At 54.2% G+C, this 20,288-nt stretch overlaps 10 protein-coding genes across 10 annotated transcripts; 3 read left to right on the top strand and 7 right to left on the bottom strand.

Annotated features, from left to right (window-relative positions):
• Positions 1–1,870: 1,870 nt before the first annotated feature.
• BU25DRAFT_215648 (general substrate transporter) lies at positions 1,871–4,090 on the bottom strand. The gene is made up of 4 exons (XM_033701257.1): positions 3,802–4,090; positions 3,036–3,748; positions 2,552–2,970; positions 1,871–2,498 (listed from the first exon to the last, which is right to left on the bottom strand). Exons 1-4 carry the CDS (start codon positions 3,924–3,926, stop codon positions 2,169–2,171), a joined length of 1,587 nt encoding a protein of 528 aa, XP_033556327.1. The 5' UTR covers positions 3,927–4,090; the 3' UTR covers positions 1,871–2,168.
• A 1,962-nt stretch (positions 4,091–6,052) lies between these two features.
• Positions 6,053–7,552, top strand: BU25DRAFT_378286 (alkaline phytoceramidase; the record flags this gene model as incomplete). The annotated part of the gene is made up of 6 exons (XM_033704167.1): positions 6,053–6,123; positions 6,204–6,216; positions 6,267–6,327; positions 6,382–6,531; positions 6,765–7,046; positions 7,096–7,552. 6 exons carry the CDS (start codon positions 6,053–6,055, stop codon positions 7,380–7,382), a joined length of 864 nt encoding a protein of 287 aa, XP_033556326.1. The 3' UTR covers positions 7,383–7,552.
• A 316-nt stretch (positions 7,553–7,868) lies between these two features.
• Positions 7,869–8,713, top strand: BU25DRAFT_495249 (uncharacterized protein; the record flags this gene model as incomplete). Its single annotated transcript, XM_033711841.1, has 5 exons — positions 7,869–7,874; positions 7,929–7,968; positions 8,020–8,097; positions 8,153–8,260; positions 8,310–8,713. The coding sequence occupies 5 exons, from the start codon at positions 7,869–7,871 to the stop codon at positions 8,600–8,602; spliced, it is 525 nt and encodes a 174-aa protein (XP_033556325.1). The 3' UTR covers positions 8,603–8,713.
• An 81-nt stretch (positions 8,714–8,794) lies between these two features.
• Positions 8,795–10,394, bottom strand: BU25DRAFT_452232 (uncharacterized protein). The gene is made up of 3 exons (XM_033709789.1): positions 10,302–10,394; positions 9,776–10,251; positions 8,795–9,718 (listed from the first exon to the last, which is right to left on the bottom strand). The coding sequence occupies exons 1-3, from the start codon at positions 10,334–10,336 to the stop codon at positions 8,949–8,951; spliced, it is 1,281 nt and encodes a 426-aa protein (XP_033556324.1). The 5' UTR covers positions 10,337–10,394; the 3' UTR covers positions 8,795–8,948.
• A 337-nt stretch (positions 10,395–10,731) lies between these two features.
• BU25DRAFT_378277 (Aldo/keto reductase) lies at positions 10,732–12,372 on the bottom strand. Its single transcript, XM_033704166.1, has 4 exons — positions 11,951–12,372; positions 11,585–11,893; positions 11,264–11,529; positions 10,732–11,214 (listed from the first exon to the last, which is right to left on the bottom strand). The coding sequence occupies exons 1-4, from the start codon at positions 12,000–12,002 to the stop codon at positions 10,849–10,851; spliced, it is 993 nt and encodes a 330-aa protein (XP_033556323.1). The 5' UTR covers positions 12,003–12,372; the 3' UTR covers positions 10,732–10,848.
• Positions 12,373–12,502: 130 nt separating this feature from the next.
• BU25DRAFT_415478 (uncharacterized protein) lies at positions 12,503–13,208 on the bottom strand. Its single transcript, XM_033707549.1, has 2 exons — positions 13,175–13,208; positions 12,503–13,123 (listed from the first exon to the last, which is right to left on the bottom strand). Exon 2 carries the CDS (start codon positions 13,099–13,101, stop codon positions 12,763–12,765), a length of 339 nt encoding a protein of 112 aa, XP_033556322.1. The 5' UTR covers positions 13,102–13,123; positions 13,175–13,208; the 3' UTR covers positions 12,503–12,762.
• Positions 13,209–14,268: 1,060 nt separating this feature from the next.
• BU25DRAFT_403126 (SET domain-containing protein) lies at positions 14,269–15,557 on the bottom strand (the record flags this gene model as incomplete). Its single annotated transcript, XM_033705068.1, has 1 exon — positions 14,269–15,557. The coding sequence occupies one exon, from the start codon at positions 15,555–15,557 to the stop codon at positions 14,283–14,285; it is 1,275 nt and encodes a 424-aa protein (XP_033556321.1). The 3' UTR covers positions 14,269–14,282.
• A 442-nt stretch (positions 15,558–15,999) lies between these two features.
• On the bottom strand, positions 16,000–17,082 carry BU25DRAFT_463086 (ribosomal RNA assembly protein mis3; the record flags this gene model as incomplete). Its single annotated transcript, XM_033710576.1, has 2 exons — positions 16,000–16,968; positions 17,023–17,082. 2 exons carry the CDS (start codon positions 17,080–17,082, stop codon positions 16,000–16,002), a joined length of 1,029 nt encoding a protein of 342 aa, XP_033556320.1.
• A 241-nt stretch (positions 17,083–17,323) lies between these two features.
• On the bottom strand, positions 17,324–18,559 carry BU25DRAFT_352955 (vacuolar ATP synthase subunit C; the record flags this gene model as incomplete). The annotated part of the gene is made up of 2 exons (XM_033703432.1): positions 17,324–17,524; positions 17,579–18,559. The coding sequence occupies 2 exons, from the start codon at positions 18,557–18,559 to the stop codon at positions 17,324–17,326; spliced, it is 1,182 nt and encodes a 393-aa protein (XP_033556319.1).
• Positions 18,560–18,830: 271 nt separating this feature from the next.
• On the top strand, positions 18,831–20,266 carry BU25DRAFT_352785 (glycine cleavage system T protein; the record flags this gene model as incomplete). Its single annotated transcript, XM_033703424.1, has 2 exons — positions 18,831–19,189; positions 19,243–20,266. The coding sequence occupies 2 exons, from the start codon at positions 18,831–18,833 to the stop codon at positions 20,264–20,266; spliced, it is 1,383 nt and encodes a 460-aa protein (XP_033556318.1).
• Between the last annotated feature and the right edge of the window lie 22 nt (positions 20,267–20,288).

Here is a 20,288-nt window from a genome sequence, read left to right as displayed (position 1 = left end):
AGATGCTGGCCGAAGCTGCTGAGCTTTTTCCTTCAGCGTATGGAGTTTGGGGTCGACAAGCTGCAGGCAAGACGGCGAAGTTCTGCAAGCCCGGTAAGATTTCTTGTTCCTTCTCCAGATCTATGTAGCATCTCGCTCGTCGCGTGTGTCGAGGTACTGATATTATTCCCAGGACATCCGGGTCGAGATGTCTGCAGCTCGCCTCTGTCAGCAATCCCTTGCTCCCGGCACGCACAGCGTCATGGTCCGCTGCCTACACGGTGACAAACTCGCCGGCCACGCATTCGCAACGCGCTAGACCTGCAACGGACGGCAAATTTGCTGGATTACGCAGTTGTGTGTCCGTCCTGAATCCCGGCGGCAGGGGATAGCTACAGTGGTAGCGGTTTCAAGCTCTTAATTGATTTCTTCTGATTGATTGACTAATTGAGCTGTGTAGATGCTAAGATATTTGAAGCGTGAGAATGACGCAGCGTTTGGGATTCTGTTTTCTCATCCCGCGTCATTCTCGCTGCGTTTCGTGCTTTTGGGAAGGGATTTGAAGACGTGAATCTAAATATCGCACGGGAGCAGGCCAGAGATGTCATGAGCGTATCTCCGGTTGAGTACGTCAGAGGTGCCAAACTGAACGGAGTCCTTTTGGGGGACGTAAAAGGGGATGGAAGTATGTGTTGTGCGGAGACCGGGTTTTGGACTGATCATGCTGAGCCGATGGCTGTTCTGGAAGCCGTGAAGGAGAGGGGCCGAGTGGCATTTTGGCAGGCTTCCGGAGGGCTGTGAGTGGCTTGTGTTGGTTGAAGACGAGGGTGCTGATGAGTAAGATTGCACAGCCGAGCCTGGAAGTCTTCAGAGTCTATTGGGTGTCGTCTTGTGTATGAAGGACCAAGCGTAGTTCTTTCTATGCGTGTAAGGCGACAAAACGAAAGCAGCATCCAGCTGGTTATCTCCCGTACTTTGTAGAAACTCGCTGTGTCTCTGGTTATTTCAGGAGCTGTTCACTGCAATCCAAAGCGACAAGACCATTCCATAGGAACACAAAATGTTCGGTAGATCGTAGTTGTATTTCGCGAGAATGTATTGCATGTGGCCGCTAGAATATCTTGGTTCGCTTGGTGTGCAGCAAAGGGTGACTACGTATATTCCCACTCATCAGCGATGCATTTTATACGACTGACTTCACCCCTCGACAGAGAAGAACGTCAAGAGTTCCCCTCCACTTCTCAAAATCCACACTTTGCACAAATCTGCTTTCTCCAAGTCAACTCCAAAGGCTCACATACCCCATACAACAATTAATGTAATGCCTTTCAAACCCCCAGCTCGCGACCACAACGCTGTTCTTGGCATCCTCCCCACAGAAACAGCTTCCAAGATCAAGATATGCTATCACAGTCTCATCCTCCAACACCATCCAGACAAGAACCCCAGCACCAACACCACAAGCAAAATGCAACGCATCAACATCGCGTAGGGTCCCGTACGCGATGCCGCAAAACGGGCCGCATACGACACATCGCTCATATCTTCCGGCATTGCTACACGCTCCCGCTGAAAACAAGATACGGCCACTCATGGCGCACGCAACGCTCGTTCAAGCCGTACCTATACCAGCACTCTGGAGCCGTCCAATACTTCTGACGCGGAGCTTTCTGACGGAGAGTCTTCCGACACAAAGTCATCTGAGAAAAAGTCTTCTGACGGGAAATGGAGTCACTACGAACCCAGAGACGGAAGAAAGTATGAACGTGAGATGCAAAAGGCGGAGAAAAGGGCGGAGCGGGAAGAGCGGATGCTAGTGCATGAGGACAAGAGAGCCAAGAGAGCGGAATGGAAGAAACTGATGAAATATGAGAAGAGGCGCGAGGGGAAACAGAGGACTCTGTCCAAGCAATGGGAGAGGAAGTAGTGCTGGAAGATCAGGCGTGGGTATGCGTTTTGATGGGGGATTGAGAGTTGTATGCGAAGGCGGTGTCTGAAGGGATAGGAACTAGCAGGACAAGCTGTTTAGAGAAACTGTGACATAGTTGGTCTTGAAACACGAACTCTTAAATAGGGAAGTAACAGGCCAATTGTTGATGCAGATGGAAATGAAAGGGTATCTTCGTTGACTCTTGTTCGATGAACTGAACATTAGTGAGCTGTCTTCCTACGCATGAATCACACGCACTTCAAACAACATCAGCCTTCTCAGTGTGGTGAGCGCTCTCCTTGGAGATGACTGCGTCAATGCTGGCACGAGCCTCGCCCTTAGCCTGAGCCGTGGCAACATCCTCGATTTCGTGCTGGAGACGCTCCGATCCCTTCCTGGTCTTCCAGGCTTGAGGACCCTCATTGCTGAAGAGAACTTCGATTTCCTCGATAGTCTTGCCGCAAGTCTCAGGATAAGTGAACCAGAACTGGGTTGCCCCCAGGACGCAGAAGGCTCCGAAAAGCAGGAAAAGGCCGTATTTGATGTTGCGGAAGGCAGGAGGGATGAAAAGACCGATGGCGAAGTTGAACTGTTCCGCGTCAGTGTGTTGATACGCGCAAAGGAGGTGCATTTGTGACGTACCAGCCAATTACCAATGGCCGCGATGCCCATACCAGTGGCACGAGTCTCGAGGGACCAAACTTCGGCAGCGTAAATCCAGCAAATGGGAGCGAGGGTGAGAGCATAGACGATGATGAGAAGATAGGAGAAGGCGATGACCGTGTAGGCGGGCGAACCAGTAACCCGGATCAGAATGTTGGCATCGCCATTGACACCCTCAGGGACGTCCACACCGTGCACTCCCAATACACCACCAACGACAAAGTGGCAGAAAGCCATAGCCAAGGCACCGTAGATCAACAGCGTTCTTCGGCCTATCTTGTCAACGAAGAAGAACATGATCGAGGAGAAGATGATGAACAGAGCGTACTGCACTCCACCAGCGACCAGATTGACGTTGCCCGAAAGATCGGCCATGTAGAAGATGTAAACGACATAGTCTGTGTTATGTCAGCTTTCACTGTTTGCAATAGTAGCACCTCGCTGTGGGTTTTTGAGAACACACATGTCATAACGTTGGCGCCAGAAAGCTGCTGCCAGGCCTGGACAGAAAAACCAGCAAGAGTGCGGCGCCACATGCCGTTGTACACAAACTTCCTCCATCCCTTGAGAGCGGCGCGCTCAGCGGCGAGAACAGTGACAATTTCCTCGTATTGGGCGATGACATAAGGATCGTTGAGGTCTCCTCCGGCTTGAATGTTTGCAAGAGTACGAATGGCTTGTTCGGTGCGGTCCTTCATGGCGAGCCAGCGAGGAGATTCAGGGAGGAAGGGAAGACCGATCATGAAGAACACGCAAGGAACAAACTGGATAGACCAAGCTGTCCGGAATGAATCCTCTCCAGCGACGAAAGAGCAGCCGTACCCGATGAAGTACATGATCAAAATACCCCATTCAATGGCCAATTGCTGGATGATGATGATGGTTCCACGCTGAGAGTGCTTCGCGACTTCTGCAAGGTACACAGGTACTTGTGATGATGTGATACCGACAGTGATGCCATTAAGGACGCGACCACCGATTAGCATGTTGCGGCCGGTGGTGGCTGTCTGGATGGCTGTTCCGATGAGCCAGAAGATACACGAGAAGAGAAGGGCATCGCGGCGACCAAGGTAGTCCGAGAGGGGACCAGCAAATAGAGAACCAATGACAGAACCAAGAGCAAGTGCGGCACCGATGACACCTTGGGCAATACCAGCTGGGTTATCGAAGTATTCGCTGCAAAATGTCAGTGGAGACATCTTATAGAACAATGCCTGGATGAAGCATACAGATACTGATCGGTTCCGATGATAGCACTCATCGAGGAAATATCGAAACCGAAGAGCATACCACCCATCGTGGCGACGCACGCCAGGAAGTAGACATTATAGATCTTGGGGAGCTTCTCGAACATGGTGGACAACGGAGGCTCTGGAGAGCTTCAATCTGGTGTCGAAAGGAATTCGGTCGACCTGTCACGTCGCAGGACGCATCTAATATAAAGACTTGGGACGATACCAAATGCATTCAGTACACATCGCTTTTTCCCCGCCTGGAGATGGGGCCCCAGTGGGCGCGCCGCGTTGTGCGAGTCCCTAGAGTGCATCTGCTCCGCCGATCAGTTAAAGACAGCATGCCGAAAGTCATCTGTTTTACACGCGGTGTTTGTCAGTTTTCGGGGTAGAGGTGGGCGGATTGAGCTTGGCGCTATCATATATTGGCGCAAAAACGTCTGGGGATTGTTATCTGGGGTGGTTGGAGATGATGGAGCCAAGCCCGACTCCTTCGTTAAAGTTTTGTGGAGCCTCCTCACCCGCACCTGCAGCGTCAGTGGCGCACTTGCCGAAGCTATGAAACGGCTCTTGGCTCGCTGCACAAATCACGATGCGGCGGCATGCACTCCTCCTTACGATGTTACACTGGATCTGCAACGCTGCATCGTCTTCTAGAAGGATTCGGGCTTCCGCTCGCTCTTTGCGCCGATGTTTGTGTCTCCAATCGCTGTTCTGCTGTGAAGATGAAGAAACGCATTCCAAAACGCGCAAAGTGGACTGGGAGTAAAGTCGAAAGAGCCGCATCGTGCGCACGGACTAACATCTTAATGACCCACAATTATGTCATGACATAGCCAGGAGTGCCAGGCTGTCAAGGATTGAACCCTTGGTGTGAAATGCACTGAGATTTGGATTCACAGCTTGGCATCGGCGCAAACGCCGACTGTAACAAAAGCAACACGAAGTTTTACGGAGAGACACGGGTACACACCAGACGTCGTCAAGCCTGATGAAGGCGAATGGCTTCGAGCCTGATTTCTTCATACTTGGCAGACATCAGAAGGATTGCCATCGGGGGCTCAAAGCAAGGCATGCTGGCCGTGCCGCAGTGCAGGAAGCTTACATTCAGGTGATGACGCGAGATCGGAGACTGAGGCTCCTTGAATTGCTTCACAACCATCGTTGTTTGTTTAGCAGGGCTCGTAGTCTGCGACCTTTCGATGAGCTGCGCTCCATGACTACTGTCATCATTCGATCCTTGGACACAGCAGGCCGGAAGCAAGCCGGAAGCAAATCAGAACAGAGCCATGACAGATCTTGCCCTGTTCGTGTGCTGTGGGCACCTCGAAATGTTGATTCTTGGCTGTGAATTGGTGAACGATCCGGATGGTGCCGTGAACAAGTCTCCACGTCATGGTACACAAACCAACTTCGAACAAGGAAATGACACTCTCCAGCTTGTGGTTGACCGCCTTTGTACATGTGTCACCTTACATGTTCGGCCAAACATCGCCTCGGTCACTGGAGACCCCACTATCGAAGGTTTTGTCAATGGACCACTCTCACCCAAGTATTCTAAGGCATTGCGCGGGGTTTGATAATCGTGATAATATATTTTACAAAATTCATCAAACTCCCATCCAGAATCTGGTCTTGTGGTGTAAGTTATTTAACTCAACAGTCACAACTCCTCCTAACAATCAACCAGCTAGTGGTATGATTCTCGCTTAGGGTACCTAAGTAAACGTGCGAGAGGCCCCGCGTTCGAGTCGCGGCAAGACCCTTTTTTGCTCTCATGTTCCTTTAGAATCTCTGACTAACGATGGAGATGCTATCCAGCTGGATCATGTTTTTGCGTGCCCAAAGACTGTGTGCTCCGAGTCTCTAGAAGACAGTCACAGCACAAGGAAACTGAAGGCTGTACATCCCCAAGCTTGGTCGGTACGCTCCATGAACGACTGTCTACCTCTACTGTATAGTTGTTCACTTCAGTAAAGACCAGAAGTCAAGCTCTGCTTGAACTTCAAAAAAAAACCTACAATAGCATCAGGGTTAAGCATACTGTCGAGCTTAGTAGACTACATCAGAGTACGTGGGGACTGCAGATACCATCACATGTAAATAGCAATGTTCCTTAGTCTAGCGCGCCACGTGGAGGGCTGGTCAAAGCGTGTTGAGCTTCACAAAACGCCGACCGAAAGTTCCTGGAGGCTATCACCAACACCTCTCTGCAGCAATATTCTGCAACTTGTTAAGCGTTGACAGCATGCAATTCCGTTGGCCTTATCCGTTGTCGCCCGGCACAGGCGCCTGGGGTGCACCCAATTCGAATCACAAGTAAGTTTGCGATCAGCACGGTACCTGTCCTGCGCCGAGACATATCGCTGTACATAAGCTGACTCACCAATCTCTTGTAGCTTTTGTGAAGAAGTCCGTCTCCAAATACAACAGATCTCGTGCATTGAGCTTATTTTGCACAGGACTACACCATCACGCCTTACATCGGTGAATTCGTCAACACAATCACGAATTCCATTTATGGTACCGCCCAAGTCCTCCCACTGCTACATGAGCATCGCAGCTTACCTTCCGCAGTCATCTACGGTGTCCACGGTCTCCGCAGGGTACAACCGCGCAAAGATGGAGGGCTCTGGTCTACTCTAGCTTTTCCGTACTGGGGTCTTATCGGTGTTGGACTGCTTTCGATGTGGTTTCATGCCACGCTCAAGTATCACAGCCAGATGGGTAAGTTGATCTGCATTTTACTTGGGCTCAGCTTCGTACCTGCTCTCAAAAGCGACGCAACGGACTGGCGGTATCAGGATGATGTGCTTTCAATGATCACCCTCGACACGTCGAGAGTGTGAAGCTCCTCTTCGACCGGAAAAGCCTGGCGACTCGACGTGTAACCATGCCCGTCTCCATCTCCATATCGGCCGCCGTATCACAAATGGAGAATGCTGCTGACTCGACACCAGGTGACGACCTTTCCATGTTCCTCGCTGTCGGTGCATTGCTCCACCAGCTGCTCTGCTTTGAGTCCACGCCCGCTCAACGAAGGAACTATACTCTCGCCATTCTTGGCGTGTTGATCCCCGTCTCGACCTACCATGTTGTGGCCGATGAAATCTACGTGCACGAGATTGTCTTCGCAATCATGGTCATCATGGTAGTAAGAAAGACGCGAAAGCTGATCCGCGAAAGAGTCAAAAACGAAGAACATAAGAAGCGCATGGGACAGTTGGCATCATTTGGTATCGGTGAGTGAGGAAACTGTCATTCAGCCACGCCGTCGCTAACCAATGCCAGCGAACTTTCTTTTTGGCTACTTCCTCTGGAGCATCGATTTTCACCTCTGCAGTTACGTCACCAAAGTCAAGCACTACGTTGGACTTCCTTGGGGCTTCCTTTTCGAGCTGCATGGCTGGTGGCATATATTCACAGGCATTGGCGCTTATATTGGCATGGCTCTGACAGAGTACCTCGTTACCATTGTAGAAGGCCAGACGGACCGTGTTGAAGAAGGGTTCGTCTGGCCTGTGAAGGCCGTCCTGAGGGACCTTGATGGGGCTGGAAGTGTCAAGAAAGATCGGTAGTAGTTGTTAGGGGCCCATTTTGGAGCCCATCGAATTCCTCTAGAGCACAGCCATTTCCCCATGATTTTCACAGCGGATCCAGGGTTTGGGTCCACTGCAGCGTTCGAGATCGGGTTTGAAGCATGCCCGCTAAGCACACTCGAGCATGTGAGACGAATCAACCTTTGAAACCCATCCTTTTGTAATTATCGTCACATCTACCTCACATCTTATTTGCATTTCCAAGGTCACAACCACGCCTGCCGCACTTTGCGAGCCGAACGCGCTGCTCCCGTTTCGGTTAGTGTGATGCCGGATCGAACGGCAGATCACCATGACGTACGTAGGTCCTTGCTCCGAACCCGCCAGGCACATTCCACACTTCAAAGCTACGACAACCTTTCTCTTTCAACAGCACCACCTCTCAACAGCACTAAACTGCTCTGCATATCTTTTGAACCCCTCAATTATCAAAGACACTTCATCGAACTCAACAAAGCTACCAGCATGGATGTATGTGTTCTCACAAAATCATTACGTGGGGATTGAGCTGATGAGTTTGCACAGGTTTACTACTTCTACAGCTACGGCACTGCCGCCTGGTTGGGTAAGCTTCAGAAACCCAAAATCCTCTCGTAACGAACTAACAGCATCACAGCAACACAGGCTGCGCCTCTCATCACCAGTCCTACGATGATTGTTGCGCTGCTCTCCCCAGAAGTCCGCGAAGCTACAAGTACGGACAACCGCGAGCAATTCTTCACGCATCGTCAAGATTAACCGGCCTGCAGCTCTTGAAGTCTACTTCTCCCGCACACTCGGCTTCACCCTCCTCACACTGGGCATTCTTACCGTCCTTCTTACGGGCTCCGTGCCGCTTTCAAGTAGTCTGGCAGAAGGTTCGTTCTTCCCAGTAATACCGCCCTCGATCTTGGCTAACACACACAGGCGTCTCCACAGAGAACACCGATCCCAAAGCCCCCTACGCTCTCCCCACCCTTACAATCACCGCCCTTTTCCACGCCACCTACGCCTTCTACTGCTACGGTCTGTGGACTGAGACAGGTGTGACTTCATTCAGCTTGGGCAGCTTCGGCTCAGGATTCCTTGCTGTCGTCGCGTTGTGGTGCGTCCTGTTTGCGAGCAGCAACGGCAAGATCAGCCGGAAGACGGGCGCAGACAAGAGGACAAGTGGGTTCCCTTTCAAGAACAGCGAGGCCGACAAGAGGAAGGCCAGATAGAGGGCTCGCTAACGCATTTCGAAGCTTGAACAACGACTTGAGGACTGCGAATGGTGTGGATCTGCAGGCCGCAAACATCGGTCCTGGAGCAATTGACAGTATATCCCAGCGTGATTGATTGAGGGCTTGAGGGTATTAAGGAAGGAGTGCAATGCATATTAGCATTGAATCAAAGCGGGCATGTACAATACTAGAAGGTCGTTGAATGAATTGGTATCTCTAAACTATCATTTCCCTGTTGATGCATCGATATTCCGCTTTGTCTCCAGCATCAAGAATAGCGCCTAAACTCCTGTTCCAGTGCTTACGACTCCTGTCTCAAACAGCGGCACGAATCCATGAACCCTCACACTACAGGCTCCTCGGCCCGCACAACATCACGCCCCGGCCTTCCCACAGGCTCTTGTCCGCCATTTCTGGCCTCTGCAAGTCTCTTCGCCCACCCTTCTTCCCTCCACCACGGTAACCTCCCGTCCCTGGCCTCGACCTCCAACCTCCTGCTCGGCCCAACATCGCACTCGGCAGCATCCAGCCCCTCCAGCCCGTCCCCCAGCCCCTGCTCGAGCCTGTCCCGCCTTGTCTTCGCAATTTGGAACTCCATGTAGTTCTCAAAGAGCACTTCCTTGGCGTCCCACTCAGCCTTGCGCTGCTTCTCGAGCGCGTCGGCTTCCTGGCGCAGCGCCTCGCCTTCTTCGGTCGCGAGCTGGAGCGTTCGCCGTAAGGAGTGGAACAGAGCGTTGGCGGGGAGCGACAGCTCGGCGGGCGTGAAGGATATGTCTGGCGGGAACTGGACCATGGTGGGCGCCCCTGGAGAGGCGAGGTCCTGGATGTATGTGATGTTGTTGTGGCTGTGGTCTGCGTCTGGGGCGTGGGCCAGATGGAGTGAGGATGCGGCTGGGGGGTGCAGTGACGAGGGCGAGGCGGGCGTGCTGCCTTTGGAGTCCGAGGGCCGCTTGGCTTCGTTGGAGAGGACGAGCCTGATGCGCTGGAACTTGTTGGAGGGATTGGAGGAGTGGTGTTTGGGGACGGGGTCGGAGGGCCGGAGCGCTTCGGTTTCGTGGACGGTGCGCATGTGCTTTGCGAGGGCGTCCGAGCGGGTGAAGGAGCGATCGCATTCTGGGCATTGTTAGCTTGTGCTGGCAAGGGCCAAAAAGGCCAGAGAGGGGAGCATACCGGGCAGAGTGCAGTAGAAGGGCTTCTCCCTCGTGTGGCTGCGCATGTGGGCTCGCAGCGCATAGCCGCTCGCATGTGGGATGCCCTTGCGGGTGCAGTCGCTCCACTCGCAGCTGTACTTCTTCTGGCGCGTGCCGATGTGGTCGTCGTGCAGGTGCTCGACCAGGTTGTCCATGTTCTCCAGGTCGCCGGCCTCGCAGCCCTCCCACTTGCACGCCGTGACCTGGTCCTGGCCGAAGTCGTCATCCTGCGACATGCCCGGGTGGTGGTTCGGCGACGCAGGCACGCTGCCATCTGTGTCTTCGCTGAGGTCGCCCAGGTCTTCTAGCGGCGGCGGGGGGTTCGCGTGCGCAGCGGGCGGCGACGACGGCGCGCGGTTGTTCAGGCGCAGACGCTTGCTGGGCCGCTCGTGTGTGCCCGGCGTGGGCTCCATGCTGAGGCGGCGGCCCTTGACCTCGTCGGGGAAGTCGTCAGAGCTGAGGACAGTCAGTAACATGTAGAAAGACTCGGCAGGGCCCCTGCTGACGCATAGTCGGACAAATCTGAGGCCGGCGAATCCATGGCGGGCAGCGGGCGCAGAGTGGCGTGGAGGAGCAGCGCGCGGTGGTGGTGGTGGTGGTGGTGGAGATGCGCTGGGCACAGCAGCCGTCGACGGATGCAGCTAGTTATGCTCGGACCAGGCCTCGTCTCGCTCGCACTCGCAAACTTTGGTCTCTCTGTCCAACACCACACAACACCACACAACACCACACTACACCTCACACCTCACAACACCTCACAACACAACATCCCACCCCACCCCACCCCACCCCACCCCACCCCACAACACATCCCCTCACAACACATCCCCTCACAACACGCACACGGTAAGCTACAGTACCCCGCCCCATCCCTCACAATGATGATTCCAAAGAGTTCTGCAATTCCAACGGCCAGGCCTCACAGCTCGGCCGAATGCGGATTACTCTATACACTACTATTCTTCTGATCTGCGACAACGCCTTCGCCTAAATGCTTGCATCCTCTCGCACACAATTGCTGACGAGCCTGTTCAGTCAGGCATGTAGGCACCTTCAGGCCCAGGTCAGCGCCATCGCTTCCTTGCGGTACCTGTCGCCGACGATGGGGAACTTGTCCAGAATCTCTGCGAGTTCCTTCATGTCCGACTCATCGAGCCTCGCCGGCTTCATGTTCTCCTTGACCCTCGCCGATGTCGTAGCCCCCGGGATGGGGATGATGGTGGGCATCCCCTCTTTGCCGCTCTGGTACAACACCCACCCCAATGCAATCTGTGCAGGCGTGACGCCCTTCTTCTGTGCAATGCCTTCGACTGCGTGCACCAGCTTGATGTTCTCGTCGAACACGTCTGGCTGGAAGCGCGGCATGTGGCGCAGCATCGAGTCGGGCTCCAGATCGCTGTGTCGCTTGTACTTGCCGGTCTGAGATATGGTGAGTGAGGCTAGCGTTGCATGCATAGGTTGTGCTTACCAAAAAACCGCGTCCGAGAGGCGAGTACGCAACGATTGGGATATCAAGCTCCGCACATGCCTTTGCGACGCCGTTTTCGAGAATGTCGGCACAGAAGAGCGAGAACTCAACTTCGACGGCGGAGATCTTGTGCACGCCAGCTGCTTTGCGGATCGAGTTTGCGCCCACCTCGGACAGGCTGATGCCGCCGAGCTTGCCAGCCTTGACGTACTCCGCGATGTACCCGATCGTGTCCTCGATCGGCGTATTCGGATCAACCCGTGCGCCTGTGAACTATAGTTAGAGACTACTTCAGCAGAGCAACCTCGCCGCTAGACATACATTCGAAGAGGTCGAGGCTTTTCTTGCCATCGAGCCACTTCAGACATTCATCGATGCTGCGCTGCACGTTCTTCTGACTGCCATCAGGCTTCATCTGGCCTGGCAACAAGCCGCCCTTCATGGAAAGCACAACCTTCTCCGCGTCCTCGGGGTACTTTGTAAAGTACGCATTGAGCAGTTGCAGAGAGTTGGCATCAGGGGGCCCGTACAGCTCGCCGCCGTTCCAGTTGTTCGCGCCAAGAGACAGCGCTGTGCGCATAGTCTCGAAGCTCTGCTCTTTTGGCGGCGGGCTTTGGCGCCATGTCAGGCCTGTGATGTGTTAGTATGTCGTCTTCAATGTGCACATGTGACAGACGGGAGACGTACCCATGAGGCCATAGCCTACTTCGCCCACTTGCTTTCCTATAAGTTCAGGCATGTCGAATGAAGGTTACAGATGCTTGGTTATGAATGTTTGTCGTGTTGGTGGGGCAAAGTGATGATATCACAATTGCTCGCGTGTGTCGCTGCTGGTCTTCTCTTTGCCGCGACGCACTTCCTGATATCATACAAAATCTTGACACTCAACTCGAGCCCGAAACCGAAGATTTCCAGGACATGTCGGCAGCCTCGCGTGCAAAACCGCTGTCCTCGACATGGTTGATGGCGGACTTTTGCTTCGCCGGAGGCTATCCTTACCTCTTAACTCCGCTGCTAAAACCGTTTAACTTAATCTAGTATAGTTTTCGTTGCAGATAATTCATGGATGCGTTCACTACAGATTTACAAAGGTTCGCGATGTTTTTGAGGTCAGATGCAGATTGTAGGAAGAAGTGCCTTGAAAAGTCGCGTTTCACGTGGAGTGAGATTGCCAAGAACGTGCTTCGAAAGAGCGGCCCTCCGCTGAATACAACATCTGGTCTCAGCAACACCAACAACCTCACTTCTGAAGTCTCACGCCGTTCTTGACTGATGCAGTCGCTGCTTCTGCTAAACTTGCCCTCTGATGCGTCTCCCCGGGTGTCTCAACATCCTCCACAGCGTTGTTCTCCGATGTCCTCTTCCGGTCATCTCTTTTGTGGAGGAACTGCAGAAAGACGGCAACGATATCATCGCAGCTCCGAAGATTGCGGCTGCCGTGAAGCCAGCGTGAAATCTTGGTGCATCAACCGTTCTCCAGACTGCAATCGTGTACCAGATCACGTTGATGTAGCTGAACATGTCTGACGCAGCAATCCCAAAACCGCGCATCTCGTAATCGTGCGGTGTGAGGTTGGAGTATCACACACAGTACGGCCCTGACACGCCTGCTGGGAAGTACGAGATGTATTACGCAAAGTACTTGACTCGATCGGAGACGTTCCAAGCGGCCAGTATGCTGACGCCAACCAAAGTCCCTGCTTGCATGACAATGATGACCGCCATCGACGTCCTTTCAGCAGAGGCGGATCCGAGATCATGCCAGCAGCAAGCTGTACAACCACACCAATGGCAACCTGGCCCGTAGGCCAGACGTTCCTTTGATACACAGTGGCCATTGACTTTCTGTCGGAAGACAAGGTAGGCCAGAGTACGCACCGGCCTGCGGATATTGCTAAACATGCCGGCAAGCGCTGCCATGCAGTAAAATAAAGCGACTCGTTCCCACCGTTCTCCTTTGGTATACCAGCTTGACACAAGGTACTGCATTGCGTCAGGACTGCATCTAAAAATGTCGGCACTCACAATCATCATGGAGGAGGTTGTTGGTTTCGTCCAGCAGCTTCCATCCCATGTTCAAATAGCTTGTCTCTTTGTTGTCTTGCTTTTTGTCTAAGATCAACAAGCACCTTTGCTCTCTACTGCCTATAGATAGGCAGCCTTCATCCAATTTCATCTCATCTTTGCACCCAGCGTTGGTTCAACAGGAGTAACCATCCTCACAGAGTCCTACCAGGAACCGGATAGCATATAGCTGCGGGACGCTTGTGGCCGACGATGTGCAGAGCGTCAGGAAAGACCACATGATTTCTAGAGTGGGGATAAGGATCGATGGACTCTCGTCGCCAGCATCACTGCAGGCATCAGGTTGAGGTGCTGGCGGGCTTCCACGATCAGAAGTATAAAGCGTAGAAGGAAGTATTGGGATAATGAACCTACCCCAAGCATCATGCAGGATCAGACAATATCTGCCGAGTTCATGGTGCAGGCCTTGCTGAAGTTGACGAGTTGTAGCATACAACATGTGTGGACTCGAACTTATGTTTCGCAAAACACAACGCAGATCTGTTGGGATGTCAACAGGCCCCGGATGGTGCCCATCTTTAGCTGCTGCTGCCGCTGCTGCTGCACGTATGCAGAGATTATGAGCAAGAGGACGCAGTAGGCCCAAACCTGTGAGAGACCTTCGAGTTGCTTCTGCGGTCCTTTATTGTCAAGCTCCTTACTGTCACCGCCTCTAGGCTACGTCTAATTGCTCACTGCTATCCTCGTGTTACGCGCTCTTTCTTCGACTTTAATTACGCATAGCAGTTGCTCTTTCCTTCACAGGGGAGACTCCCGTGGACCCCCTTGCCTTTCCTTCTTTCACACCCCTCACGTGATGACCACAACTTTAGCGTCAATCTGCTAGCCAATCAGTGTTGCAGCTCTTCTCGCTCAGAAGCCGGTTATAGTACCCCAGCTGAAGCTGGAGAAAATGTCTAGTCTGATCGAGAAACATCCCCGTCAGATCTATGCCTCAAAGCCGCCGCCTGAAGCTCCAATGCCCCTCAGCATCACTCAACAAGCTATTCCAAATCCTCAGCGCATCCGCACCCTTCCCATCCTTCATCAGCACCGCGCTCCTAGCCTTTGCAGCCCATACCCTCGCCTCCTCCACTGTCCCCACCGCATTACATGCCAACGCCGCAAACCCAAACGGAACATCTAAGAATCCCTCCAACCCCTCCTGGACATACATCTGCACCAACTCCTCGGCCATCTCCGGACCCGCCCGCGACGCGGCACTCCAATCATTCAGCTGCCCCTGCAATTCATTAATCCGATTGAGCACTGCATCTGAGCGCGCCCCATCCACGCATCTCCTACACCGACACTCGAAGTGGAAGCCATCAACCAACCGCGCCTGCCTGTCTGCCGCCTGCTCGAGCGGGCTCGTATACGCGATGGTGATCTCCTCGCCCTTGGGGATACGCCGCATAACGCGCACCGTATGCGTCAGCAGCTCCGGATCCAGCACGTATTGGCTGTTGGGCGCACAGTCATGATTGAGGCGGCTTGTCTCAGGGAAGATGGCGAGGTGGTTGGTGCCGGCGATGGAGAACTGGAAGGTGTTGGCTTTGGTGATGTCTTGTGTGCGCACGCGCGGATCGCCGTAGATGTACATTAGACTAAGGAAGGAGAGGCGCGTTGCGCTGGGTAGGCGATCGATTGCCGTCTGCCAGAGGGATTCGCGGTCCAGGGTGGTGAGGTCAGCCTCTAGATAGGCTAGGAATGCGGGTGTGTAGCGCAGGATTTGTGTTTGCGGTGCTAGATCGTGCAGAGCGAGGGTTCCAATACCCTTATCGGGGATGCTGGATGTGAACCATGAGCCGCTGGGTTCGTTGGTTTTGTCGGTCTCGAGCAAGGAAGGGTCTGTAAAGGCAGGAAGGGAAGCGAGATGGACAGCTAGTTTTGGGGTAGTGACGACTGAGATGCCGCGGCCAGAGGCAAAGGTTGTGCTGGTATAGATGCACAGGCTAGATTGTATGCTAGGAAGGGGAGAGGTACACAGCGGCGGGTAGGACCAGGGCCAGGGAAGGTGGAAGAATACTGGAGGTCTGAAATCAGTAGTGATGGAGTTCACGATTTCGACGATCCTGAAAGGTGTAGAAGTCCTATGTGACTGGAGCGTAGTGGTCTGCAGTGTGGTTTCTGGCCAGCATTGGTTGTCTAAAACAGTGTATGCACATGTTGTATGAACCGTGTATGAAAGCGCAGTCAGGAGGACGGAAGATAGCGAAAGAGAAAACATGACGATCGTGACAGGTGAGATGCAGGGTCCTGCAGGGGAAAAAGTGACATCCAGATAACAGGGGAAAATGTGACGTCCAGATAAGCATCGTCGACATCGGAAATGATGAACGCCTGGGGTACCGGAGCAAAAGCCGTCTGAGACGTGAGTCGTCTGGACCGGGTTAGCCAAGCTAGTGCGCCAATGTGGCGACTAGCACCTCAATATCCAAAAACTGCCTTACGGTTGAAGAGGAAATGCAATGGGTATTGAACCTTGTAACTATCCTGAACACCGATAAATGCTGACTGATCTCGCCGAAGAGTCGTGTACGCGCTGACCATGGCAAAAGTCGTTCTGAAGCTAAGAACACCATCTGCACCTGAATCCAGATGCTTTTTCCGCAGCTGCCGACCGCTGTCTATCGTCATCGCTGCGACCGTGGTTGAAGTGGCGTGTCCCGCTACGATACTTCTTCTGCCTCTCCCTTTGAGCTTCTCTTCTTCTTCTTCTCTTTCTTCTCCTCCCCCTCTTCGTGCTTCCGCTTCTTCTTTTTTTTCTCGCCATCCTCTTCTGGCGCAACGTACTCGGCTAGTCTCTCTTTCCGCTTGTCCTCCATCTTTTCCTTCATCTTTGCGTCGCGGTCTTCCCGAGCCTTGCGCTCCTTTGCCTGTTTGCCCAGGAAGTATTCTCCGCTCTCGATCTGCAAGTCCACCTTGCTCTTCTCCTGCGCCGGCGGGAACGGTGTGTATGTCTTCTTGGTCTTGTCGGTGACCTTGTGGGGCACTCTCCGCTTGCTGAGCGAGCGCTTCTTGAAGTTGGGCAGGAAGCGGTCCCAGCTCTCGTTGACAAGTTCGGGGTCCTTGGCGAGCTCCTTCTTGATCATGAGCTCCTTGATGGCGTAGATGGGGTGGATGTTGTGCATCGTGTCCTCGATGATGCGCCGTATTGTCTTCAGGCCTTTGTAAGGGCCCATGGCCGCGACTGTGTTTCCTTGTACCAGCAGGTAGCACTCTGTGAGTAACTCGAGCGCCTTGAGCGTAGAGCCGTTAGGCCCCAAAATGCGCTGCCGCCTCTTGACAAAGCGGTCCTTGTTACCCACCAGATTCCTGATCTTGATAATGTCCATAGCCACGTCGTCTTCAAGGATTTTGACCGCCTGCGGAGCAGGCACACTGCGCGCAAGAAGCTTGATAAGATCGCGCGCACTCAGGATCGCAGCCGGATCGTATGTCTTTCGCGTTGTCGCAACCGTCATGGAGCCCTCGACCAAGTTGAGCGTAGCGGTAATGCCATGTTTCTTCAGCGCCGACTCGATAAACTTCCAGGAGCCCTTGAGATATTGTTCGCGATATTTGGGGAAAAGTGTGGAGAAACTCGACTCCTCGGTGAAGGGACCGGCGGTGTTGTCCTCGGGTTTGAAGGGCTCAATCTGGGCACAGTTCAGCAAATATAACCTTTTGAAGCGCTCCGTGTTTGCGCGTACCTTCCACTTGTCAATATCGTCGGTGTCCCAAGGCTTCTCTGCATTGTGTGTGGACGGCATTGTGGCGTTCTGCTGGTGAGAGTGCTTCTGGCTGCGAAAGGAACTTTTTTTTGCGGAGAGGTCTAGCGCACACGCCAAGATTCTTATCGATACAGCTTCACATGCCATGTCCCACCTGCACCATTGAAAACAACTATGCATTGCGGAATCAAAGTTCTCAGACTCGGCTTTAGAATGTGTGATGTTGCTCGCTCATGTTCTATGCATGCACCTGATGTGCTTCTGTTTGATACCTTCCGTCCTATACAATCTCGAACTCGTAGTATACGTACGCGGTGTACTCCTGGTCACCGACGTGCCCAGATGATTGCATCTCAGCTGTCAGAGCCGAGTCGTCCTTCTTGACGCGGCCCTTGTTGTCGCGTCCGAAGGCGTTGCCACCTAGGTACGAGTAGTTTGCGTCGAGATTTGTCTTTGCCTTCTTTGCCGACTTGGCGTCCGTCTGAGTGGATCAGTACTGTGCTCTTCAAAACAGATTTCAATCATCTATACATACCTGGATGAGGCCGCAGACAAAATCGAGCGGCAGACCGTAGCGCAGCACTGTCTCGACAAAGACCCGTAACGCTAGCACGTGGATCCAGATCATGGCGCCCTCACTGTATCCTGTCCGCCCCAGTCTCAAAGCCTCGCCCCACTGCTTCTGTGCATCTCGGGTGAGCTGGTCTGCCTCCTTCGCCTCCTCTTCTTTCCCGCCCTCCTTGTACTTGTAGTCTCTGGGTGTCCACCGCTTCTCTCTGCACTTGTGCACGAACTCGGTCGAGTACTTCTTGAACGTTGTGACGGCGAACAGTGTGAACTCGTCGTCCTTTGCCAGCTGGTTGGCAGAGCGGGGGACGACCATAGGAGTGAGCTCTTCGTACGACTTGTAGAACTCCTTGACGGTCACGTTGGGAACGGCGATGAGGTGGGTGTCGAGGTACTCCGAGTCGCGGATTAACGAATTGGGGTTGACTACCGACACGAGTGACTTGGTTGCCAGGTTCCCTGTCTTCTTGCGTTCTGCAGCGGCGAGGGCGGACTTGGTCTGGTTGTACTGGCTGAACTTGGCCTTGACGTCGTTGTCGATGCCTTGTATCTCCTTCTGCAACAGGTCGATCAGGTCTGCGATGGGCTTGTCTGCGCGGTACTTGACTCTGTTCCACTGGAACGTCCGCAGGTACTGGTCTACGGGCTTGTCGTTGATCGTCTTCTGCTGCTGCACCTTGTCCTCGTCGCCGTCCAGGATGGTCCGCAGGCTGTCGCCCACCTTGCCTACGACAGCGTGGCAGGCACTCTCGAGCTTCGCGAGGTCGTCGGCCTGCTGCACCAGCGCGTCGAGGGTGCCAATCTTGAATTCGGGGATCGCGAACGAGTAGGTGGACCCAACGTCATTGGTGACCGTCGAGCGCAGGGCCGTCAGCGCTTCTTCGGCATGGTTGCTGGGCGAGACGGACGTCGGGAGCGACACCAGCAGGTACTTTGTGCCCTTCGACATGGTGGTGGCCGGAGGCGTCGTGGGCGGGAGTGCGCAATGTGGTGACGGGCGGTATGGGATGTCTTGCCGTATGTGGTTGCAGCATCCAGCCTGCTTTGGTGGGCGGGCGAGCTTGGACTAGCTTGCCAGCCTAGCAGCCAGTCGCGCTGCGTCACTGGTCTGTCCGCGCGCCGTATATCAGCGCGCCGTATATCAGCGCGCCGTGAATTGCCGCGTTCATGAATGGCCGTCGGGGAACCGCTGGAGACCATTCCTCCTCCATCCTTCGAAAATGGCCTCGAAGAGAGTTGTTGCGGAGCTGCGGCCGGCTGCCAATGCCTTTTGGACGCGCGCTTTGAGGCCTGGAAATGCTCAGAGGCTGCAGTACACCACACGAACCATAGCTGGTCAAGCTGCGGGACCCCGCAAGCTCGAGACACGGCAGCTGCTGCAGCTTGTTCGCTATGCCTCGTCTGAAGCCGCTGGAGAGAAGCCGGCAAGAACAGGTCTGTATGAGCTTCACAGCAAGTATGGCGCCAAGTTCGTGCCCTTTGGCGGCTACGAGATGCCCGTACAGTACAGCGACCTGAGCATTATCGACTCGCACAACTGGACCCGTGAGAAGGCCAGTCTGTTCGACGTGGGACACATGTAAGAGCGAGGGTATCAGACTTCCAGCAGTTGTCGTCCTAACGAATGCCTAGGGTACAGCACCACTTCTCCGGCTCCGGCGCCGAAGCGTTCCTCGAGAGCATCACTCCATCCTCCCTCTCCACCCTGCCTGTGAACCATTCGACCCTCTCCGTCCTACTGCACCCTGAGACTGGAGGCATCGTCGACGACACCGTCATTGCGCGCCTGCCAGACAGGTTCTACGTCGTCACCAACGCTGGCTGCCGAGAGAAGGACAAGACCTACCTGTCTGAACAACTGGAGTCGTGGAAGAAACAGCACCCCGACCAGACCGTGGAGTGGAACGTCCTCGATGGACAGGGCTTGGTCGCTCTCCAAGGCCCCCTGGCTGCCGACATTCTTTCTCGCGTCCTCGCCGACGAGTCAACCGTGACGCTCAAGTCGCTGTACTTCGGTCAGTGCACCCCAGCGACAATCAAGGGCACCCATGTCGAAGTGCTGGTGAGCCGTGCAGGGTACACTGGAGAGGATGGCTTCGAGATCAGTATCCCGTCCTCTGCCACCGAAGCCGTCACTCAGTTCCTCCTCGACAATGCGAAGGACGAGCTGCGCTTTGCCGGCCTCGGCGCGCGCGACACCCTCCGTCTCGAAGCTGGCATGTGTCTCTACGGCCATGATCTGGACGATACCACGACCCCGGTGGAAGCAGCGCTGTCCTGGATCATCGGCAAAGACCGCCGCGCAAAGGGCGGCTTCCACGGAGACTCCGTTATCCTACAGCAGCTGAAGAAGAAGTCTGAGGGCGGCGGCGTGTCGCGACGCCGCATTGGCCTTATCGTCGAGGGCTCGCCTGCTCGCGAAGGCGCTGAGATTGTCAGCGAGTCTGGCGAGAAGATCGGCAACATCACCTCCGGCTGCCCATCGCCCACGCTGAAGAAGAACATCTCCATGGGGTACATCAAGGATGGTCTGCACAAGGCCGGGACTGAAGTCCAGGTTGTCGTGCGCGGAAAGAAGAGGAAGGCGGTGGTGACCAAGATGCCCTTTGTTCCTAGCAGGTACTTCAAACAGCAGCCCACGACGGCCAAGGCGTAGTCTAAAAGCGTGGTCAATGCCA

This window comes from Macroventuria anomochaeta, assembly GCF_010093625.1.
Source record: "Macroventuria anomochaeta strain CBS 525.71 unplaced genomic scaffold BU25scaffold_47, whole genome shotgun sequence".
NCBI lineage: Eukaryota > Fungi > Ascomycota > Dothideomycetes > Pleosporales > Didymellaceae > Macroventuria > Macroventuria anomochaeta.
Note: the sequence above shows the minus strand (reverse complement) of the source record. Positions and strands in the feature narration are given on the sequence as shown.